The following is an 8,528-nucleotide window of genomic DNA, read 5'->3' as shown; positions in this document are numbered from 1 at the left end:
GTTACTATCGGCCTAGAAGAAACAGCATAAACTGCAATTCATAAATATTACAGTTTACTGGTATATGTAATTTAGACTGATTTCTCCCAGGATAAATTGTGTTTGAAGTGCCACGCTACAGCATTCAGGTGTTTTCAGGAGGCTGGCTGATCCATATTGGCTACATTAACAGATTCACCATTTATCATCGTATTTGAAAGCGTCGTATGTCTTAATTCGTATCTTAATTTAAGTTGCTACAACACTGTACGTTCATCTAATGTAGTAGGTACCGGTAATCTTCGATACCGGTAATCTTCTGTGACATATTGCGTACCCGTACTAGTTTGTTTTGGCTTTCGTGTTCATATATTTGATCATATTTCTCTTGTTGGACAATAAGTGTACAAATTAATCGTTTTTTATTATTGGATTCATTCTTTGAGCGTGAGAGAAGATTTAATTGATTTTCAAAATTATAGTTTCTGATACGGTGGTCATTGCCATTTAATCATGTCAACGAACGGAAGTGCGCGTGCAAGAACGGCTATGAGTGCCTCGTCTTCCAGTAGCCATCGTTCGGTACTAGATTACGGAGTGAGTCGTCCCAGTACTTCTTTCAAGTCAGTTGAGAAACACTCTTCAGCATCTCCGAGCAGACAATCGGTATTTCGGAGTGGTAACCGAAATGTATTCACAGGTATGGTATTTTCGTCATGCAGATAGTTATATGAGTGTTTTACTTAAGTTTGCATGTTATCAAAATTCTTCGATCCCAGTTTGTGTAAAAAGTAAAAAAATTGCCAATGTTCAAGGAAACTCATCACATGCTCGATGTCATTTATTTCGTCATATACACACTAAATTTCTTATCAAAAATTATTCACTAAGCTCGACTGTCTGAGGGGATTGTTATTGATTCATATCTTTACGTGTTTTCCAGATCTATTAGGAGGGAGTAGTCGTGTGACAAGTTCGTATGTTCCACCCCAGAAAACGACGCCTAAAGGTCCAACAGGAGGCAGAATGCTATTCACAGGTATGAATACAACAGTGTTTTAAGATACAATCAATTTATAACCTTTCTGGTGTCGGGAATCTGGTCCGCAGTCGAAGCAGTGAGATGTAAAATATTTGCGTCTCATATTTGCATCACAGTAGCCATGGTTCACCATAGTCTTGTTAGTGGGCTACTGTCAGAAGAAACTTACACACTGAAATACTGTTGCGAGTCGAATTGGTCCTGAATTTGTCCTGATTATTATGACAATGCGACATTTTAATATAATTTTTCCGTTTTATCACATAAAGGGTTAAGAAGATTAACATTCATATGTTATGTTCATTCTTTCAGGTCCCGATCAATCCGATTCACATCGTATTCAGGTTGGAGACAAAGGAAAATACGTCGGGTTTCGACCATTATCCAAAGAAGTGACTTCAGATTCCGAGTATTTGTACAGACCATGCAAGGGCGACGAACCAGCAATGCGGATGCGCCACGAGAGAGTCGGAGAAATAGGGTGGAACGTTCCAAAGCTGTGGAGGTTAAGCAAACTTGAAAAATCACTTGCATCCTGAAACTAAACACAACTTAGCCAGGATGACATGATCAAAACAAGGATAATTGAAACGCCCATTAAATGGCATTGCTAGCCAATGTTCCTTGTTACAATGTCCTCTGTTTTTAAGTGCTATTTGGTATTCTTGTAAAATGAATTCACGAGTGTTTGTGACACAATAAAGGAACAGCTTGGTAATCAATAAAACAAAAAACGCTTTGCATCCCAAACAGCTTCTATTTTCCACGCATTAGGGAGAATAAAGTTGACTATTATTCAAGAATGTGACAGCTACTAGCTACATGAAGAAAACGTAGAACATTCTCATTCTTTCTCTGAATCAAATTCAAGACCATCGATTGAAAAATCGTGGATTAAGTATTGTACGCTAATATAACTAGAAATCCTATGAAATATTAATTCTCTTCTCATGCATGTTAATGCTTTTTTTTACTTTATTTCTTTTATCATTATAGGTTTGTCTCACTTTTGCTCTCAACAAAGGATTTATTTAGAAATAGTTATTAAAGCTTTTGTTTAGAAGTCTGTTGATTCAATTGTATTGTTCCACTGGATAGTTTCAGACTTTATGTTTCAGGCGGAATATGGTCATAGCGTCATAAGAATTGTAGAATATAAAGCCGAAGTTCAATGTTTATATTAGAGCATTTCTTTAAGATCGAAAAAAGTGAAACGTTTCGCTTTTCGAGATATACAGGTCAGAACGTCAAACACTAAAAGTTTCAGAGATCCGGCCACCATATTTGCTGTAGCATGTTCTTTTTCATTAGATATTAATAATATCCCAATTATTATATTGATGTTTAAACCAAGTCTATAGTTATGCAGGAACAATATAGCTTCATCTTCATCAACAAACACATCTTACGTCCTTCCACTTTTATATTTATTCCGATGCTTAAGAATTCGCCATGGAAAGTCGCTATTGTATACTCAACCTTTAGAATCTGGCAGTCGAAAATTTCAAGGTATATGACAAAATTAGACGTGCCCTAGATCAGCAGCTGTCTTTTAAATTTAAGTACTCAATTCAAAAATTTCAATATCTAAAAGTTCCTGTGTCTCAGATAATGAATCTCAGAATTTGCTATTTGTCAATTGGTCATGTTTCTCAACCTATTTATGGGTTCACAGAAGTCCCACTCACGGATTTTTATAAGTAATCGAATATATTTATATTGATTGTATTTCATAAACTTAATTTTGATGTTAGGAATAATCTACAACATTATCATTTCAAATTTTGCCATTTTGAGCATTTGCCATTCGACAAAAACGTAGAATTTTTTCTTTTTCACACTGTTAAAAATCAATTAACAACTTCAACCAACTCTTCTGCATTACTAGATAGAATGTTTACAAATTTATCTTACCGGAATAGAACCGAGTTCCTATTTTATACAACACTATGCAACCCTGCTTTGAACAATTACATTAATCTACGGACTTTTAACCTATCTATATCTAGAATAGGGTAGATACGATATCTACGATAGGCTCATTCTAATTTCCTACAACATATTGGACCTGTGGGTTGTGACTGTAAATTTTGCCTCATCAACTACTGACGCGTGTTTCAACCGAGACTATTTTAATTCATAAATTTGTTCAGTGTGTCTCAACTAACGACAGCAGCAAATTCTGCACATAAATACAATATTTATTTACACAAAGATGAAATCGTTTGCATTATCCATAAATTTTAATCCAAAAATGCATTTACAACACCATATCAACGTTTAAACTACAACGACCTTAGCACAGAACCTATATTTTATATAAATTCGAAATTATTTGACATTTATAAAATTTTACATCTTTTTTCTCAATATTTGCTCTTAATTAAATCCTGATTTTATCTTAAACAATTCAATTTAATTTTTTTAAATGTCCATACTAAAGAAATTCTGGGTAATATACTATCAATATCTTATAGTTAATTGTAAGTGTAAAGCGGTTCTGGTACAAAACGCCGGATTGCCATTTCTGTCTGCACAATTTTCCACTTCTGACAAGAATTCCATGTGACACGGTCTGGGCCATCTTCATCATCAACGATCTCGTCCGGTATTCGGTAATGCTTGATCCCGTATAGTCTTCCATTTAGATTGTACTCGGTGCACCGATTAAACCACCAGCCACCACCGTAGGTATCCGCACAATTTCTGTTTTCCCATCGGTCATTGTCACTATCACGTGCTGTGAACTTCATACCGTTGTGCATGTTGGCAAAATCACGACTTGCTTTTTGATGACTTGCAGATATTGAAAGTTTGAAATTTTCTTTCTCGTCTCCAATAGAAAATTGGCTGTAATTGCAAATAAAATTGTAATTCTGATACGTTTTGCGTCAATAATATCTATTCATAAATATTAAATATTATTATTCGAACCATATTTGTGGTGGCGATTAAATACAGTTTGTAGGCTCGCTCAATCAACAATTGACAACGTAAATCGTTATTGTTCAGTTGATTTTGGCGTGTAAAAGGTATATAATAAAAAATCGTCATTAATAGCACGTCGAATATGAAATTATTGTTTTACGTACAACAAAATTGTTCGTTAATAAATAAATTATAAAATATCAAGCATAGCAAAAATTGTAAGATTGTTCAAGAAAAATTAAAAAAAAAACTTACTCAAAATAAGTCGTAAATTTTCGTCCATCTTCTAATTTTACTGTAATCCTAAGCTCATGTGGAAAAGCATCGGTGAAATGATGAATTGCTTCCAAGCCTGATAGTAAAAGAATAGCATTTTGAGTTGATCAAATAACAAGTTTATAGTTTTTTATAAATTCATCCTGTAACAAAATTTAAATATCATATATAGGTTCTCACCCATCCAGTAGTCTCCTGTTGCCATCCCAAAACCATTAACATACTCCCTCATATCTCGGTCAAAGGATTCCAATCCTAGATATCGGCGTTGGATAACCTGGCACACAAAACACATCAGTCGTAAATAATTTCATATGAAGACGACGAGGGAAGTTATAGAGAAAATGGATAAGGATAAAATATATCTATATATAAAAGAACAATAAAGTACTGTTGCGATAACAACTAATATACATACCATCCACCCGGCATTTCCTGCTCCTCCGCTGCAGTCGCAATACATCCATGTTCCTTGTGAAATAGGTTCACTCCTCTTTTTGTAGTCGAAAAATGCCGTTTGTCCATGTTCGGCCATGCCAACGGGATAGTTATTATCCAATTTCGAACAAACGTCAATACAATCAGAAGGAGCATCTAAAAAATTAGATAGCCCATATTTAGTAAAATTGGTATAATGTGGTGGGTGACAATAAAACTGTGAAAAATTCTATAAACGAAATATTTAATATTTGAAGACACTCCACAAAACCAATTGGTAAATATTAATTGCGTTTTGTTTTATCAATAAATAATATATATTGCTTGGTAGATTCTATGGTTTTATGATTGTTAAAGTGTTTTTTAATCATTTTTTTAACAATTTAACTCCACACCTAATTTTCTGCATCTTCCGCCCCAGTTGGGTGAGGGCGCTAATACAATTCTGCCCTCGGGATCGATTCTAGATTCTCGTGTCACACATCTTAAATATGGTTCGCAATCTCCTTCCATATTGAAGTCACCACCGCATGTTTCACCTTCTTGTTTAGCGCATCTGTTGCAACAGCTGAAAATAAATGTAACTTGGCGTTTATAATTGTAGTTTTGAATACAACTACATTTTAATCTCATTTTCAAAGTTGAACTACTGATACTCTCGAGACTTGCTTTTGCACCAAAAAATTGGAAACAAAATTTGGCATTTTCACTCCGAAGTTTCTCTATAGAGGTTTATAGTAAACATACAATCATTTTGTGATGACACAGTTTAAAACAATCCATGTCACGTGATCAGAGATAATAAAAAAATTGTTGCTACCGTAGAAATAGAAATGGAAACAATTATTCTTCGGTTATACTTACTTGCAAAGGCCAGCTGTTTCGGATCCGGGACAATTGAGTTTTGGACATTTTCTTTTTACTTCTATAGTTTCTCCTTTATCGTTGACCATTAGTTCTTCACATGGAACACAACTCAGAGTGTTTGCTGAGTGGAACAAAGTTAAGCTAAGCAATATAGACACCCCAAGTATTTTCATGTTGTTTCTTTTTCTATTGTCAAGAGCTAGTTATAAACTGTTAAAAAAACATTTAATGATATTATTTGACGAAGAAAAAAATAATTTAATGGCATATGAGAGTCACTCAATACATATGTCTAAAATTCCATTCCATTTATCAAATTAATAAAAATTAATTTATAATTTTTGTTTTGCATTATTCTACATTATCAAACGGCATATATCGAACAAGAGAAATATTTTTGAATGTCTGATTCTATTCTCGTAATAGTATTTTGGAGATACATTTTCCATCTATATTATAGACTTTCTTTTGCAAAATACTATATTAGTTTTACATTGAAGCATACATTAAACGAAAAAAAGATTTAAATTTTCTTAACTTATATAGTAACGTTGTTTATAGAAAGTCTTAAATAACGAATTTAACTATTAAAAACTGAAAATTAAGATTTCACTATTCATGAATAGAAACTTTTATACGGAGACACTATAGGCAATAAAAGATGCAATTATAGTAACCACTTGCAACTGTGATTGAAGCCGTTCAATTGATGTCGTTTATATAGAAATTTTGTCCTGGTTTTGCTCATTAAAATAATTTTGCACGAAGACGTTGCAAAATATTTATCAGCCGCGGGTCATATCTTCGTCGTCATATGTCAAGTCATCTGTAGTTTAATTTATGTATGGGTATCGGTGGACTGATTCTATAAATCTGAAGTTAAATTTATTTATTTTTTGTTTGACAGATTTTTTTTCACAAACTCGTGAGAAATCGGTTATACAGTTTTTCCAACTATAAGCTATACCAAATCAATAAAGCCTGATTTACCATATGCCCCAGATAATTTTTCTATGTATTGCCGGTTAGTTTTTGACGTTTTGAGTTAAAAAGCAAGATGAAGATAATAAAAAAATGGTAAATTCCTGTTAACTTGGCTGGGTATATGCAGAACTAAATTCTTCACCAACCGCTTCATTTTGAATCAAATAATGCGTATGGCTTGATGTGCGCAATTTCAATCGCGACTTCAGAGATTGAAATATTGTTCATTCTGGGCATTTATGTTTTAAATTCGTCCTAAATATTTGAATAACAAAATCAATATATTAATCGGAAACATTTTTTTTCATATATTTATATCATGAAGTATAGCAGAATAATTTTGCCAGCCTGAAACAACTTTATATTCTACGGTAATTTTACTTTTTATTATACAATTTTAACTAATCAAATTGTTACATCTTTTGATTCAATGGGATATATAAATATAATTTGATATAACAAATCAATTTTGAATAATAATAGTCATTCAGTTCATGAGCAGGTTATTTTTAATTAGTCAAATAAATAATATGAATTGTTGTTAAATTTAATTTGTGTTGAAGCAATAAAATAACGTCATTGTCAGCGTACCGCATTACGCACTGATTGTAACTCAGTGATTGTAACTGAACTGGGTCAATATAATTAACTTTTCCCTGGGGCGCTCAATTTTTTTCTATATTGTCTTTATCAAATCACGGTGGTATGACTAATTGGTGTGCTAATTATGAAACGTTCAAATCAATATTGCTAAAAATAAATAGATATAGACTCAAAATAATAAAAAAAAATACGAGAATGCTTGCTAAATTAGAAATGAAGACTTCCACGATGTAAAAGTATCAAAGCAATTGTTTCTGGTTTACTCATATCTCATTATTGTCTTTTAACACAAAATACGAGCTTCATTATTTCTATGTCAATTATCGTAATATTATTTCATACGTGGCAACAAAATTGAATATTACAAAACTTAAAGCCATTTCAATATCACAGATAAAGTCAAAGCTATCCAAAAAATATGTTTGTAAATAATTCCTTTCCAAATATGCCTATACTCAAGTAAGATTGAAACCCTGAGTTGCTATTTGTGAATTATAACGAATGTTTTTAATTTTTTTTGTTTATCGTTAATTGATCTACTTCATTGCTTACGCACGATGTCCAAATTATTTAAACATTCATTCTCTTCAGTGATATTTATTAAATTTACAAGGTTTTCATAATATATATTTTCATGCTTGGTGTTAGAAGTAATTGGAGATTAATAAAAAAAATCAGATATTTAGGCATTTATGGACAAAATTTATACCACTTCAACATAATATGATTATGTTGGAGAGCCAAATTCAAATCAAACAGAATTTGGTGCTCCCGAAGTATGCGAACCAAGATGGCGGACATCGGAACGTAACATGGGTAACAGGTTAGGGTTAGGCGATAATTTTTTTCCAATTTTCCTTATTTTAGTTCTATTATCAGTTCGAAGACTAGCCAAGAGCCTCCCGTAGTATTTATACCTAAAATTATGGCCTGACCCTAACCTAGTACACATATTACATTTCGACGTCCGCCATCTTGGTTTGCATACTTCGGGAGCCCCCAAAATTTATTGTTTATATTTTAAACAATCCGAGGGACCATGATCTTCAAATTATAATAAAAAGAATTGCACTATATTATGTTAAATTGTACAATGTCCAAGTTTTGCAATTTGTATTGTTGTGAATCAGACATCGAGTGACATAAACGCTGGGACTCGGATTCAATTGTGTTGCTGCGGGATGACGGCAACAATATCATGATTCTATCCTTTCCTGAACGTAAGTTTGATTCATTTTTCCGGTAAAACAGCGGGCTGATTTCAAGTAAGAATTTAGAATCTTTTCATGGGCTGAAGTTTCGCGACGTAATTGTAGGTTGTGTATACTTAAGAATTTTTTTAAAACACGAAGTGAATTGTATTGGTATTATGATGCTGTTGTTGGAATCCTTTTTCTTCTTGTTTTTATGA

At 32.8% G+C, this 8,528-nt stretch overlaps 2 protein-coding genes across 2 annotated transcripts; one reads left to right on the top strand and one right to left on the bottom strand.

The window, feature by feature from the left end:
* The first annotated feature begins 442 nt into the window (after positions 1-442).
* Positions 443-2,493, top strand: LOC120340339 (uncharacterized). The gene is made up of 3 exons (XM_039408577.2): positions 443-679; positions 923-1,018; positions 1,334-2,493. Exons 1-3 carry the CDS (start codon positions 493-495, stop codon positions 1,558-1,560), a joined length of 510 nt encoding a protein of 169 aa, XP_039264511.2. The 5' UTR covers positions 443-492; the 3' UTR covers positions 1,561-2,493.
* A 708-nt stretch (positions 2,494-3,201) lies between these two features.
* On the bottom strand, positions 3,202-5,753 carry LOC120340333 (ryncolin-1-like). Its single transcript, XM_039408570.2, has 6 exons — positions 5,528-5,753; positions 5,059-5,231; positions 4,644-4,819; positions 4,406-4,502; positions 4,205-4,301; positions 3,202-3,871 (listed from the first exon to the last, which is right to left on the bottom strand). Exons 1-6 carry the CDS (start codon positions 5,701-5,703, stop codon positions 3,499-3,501), a joined length of 1,092 nt encoding a protein of 363 aa, XP_039264504.2. The 5' UTR covers positions 5,704-5,753; the 3' UTR covers positions 3,202-3,498.
* Between the last annotated feature and the right edge of the window lie 2,775 nt (positions 5,754-8,528).

Source organism: Styela clava, chromosome 14 (assembly GCF_964204865.1).
Source record: "Styela clava chromosome 14, kaStyClav1.hap1.2, whole genome shotgun sequence".
Lineage (NCBI taxonomy): Eukaryota > Metazoa > Chordata > Ascidiacea > Stolidobranchia > Styelidae > Styela > Styela clava.
The sequence above is the reverse complement of the archived record's forward strand: the minus strand, read 5'-3'. Positions and strand labels throughout refer to the sequence as shown.

Bases quoted from the DNA above. Each gene is read 5' to 3' on its own strand.
- LOC120340333 (XM_039408570.2), bottom strand. From the start codon at position 5,703: ATGAAAATACTTGGGGTGTCTATATTGCTTAGCTTAACTTTGTTCCAC. The intron at 4,820-5,058 runs GTGTGGAGTTAA...CTAATTTTTTAG, and splicing joins CGGAAGATGCAGAAAATTAG to ATGCTCCTTCTGATTGTATT. The intron at 4,503-4,643 runs GTATGTATATTA...TTTGTGTGCCAG, and splicing joins CAGGAAATGCCGGGTGGATG to GTTATCCAACGCCGATATCT.
- LOC120340339 (XM_039408577.2), top strand. From the start codon at position 493: ATGTCAACGAACGGAAGTGCGCGTGCAAGAACGGCTATGAGTGCCTCG. The intron at 680-922 runs GTATGGTATTTT...CGTGTTTTCCAG, and splicing joins TAACCGAAATGTATTCACAG to ATCTATTAGGAGGGAGTAGT. The intron at 1,019-1,333 runs GTATGAATACAA...TCATTCTTTCAG, and splicing joins AGGCAGAATGCTATTCACAG to GTCCCGATCAATCCGATTCA.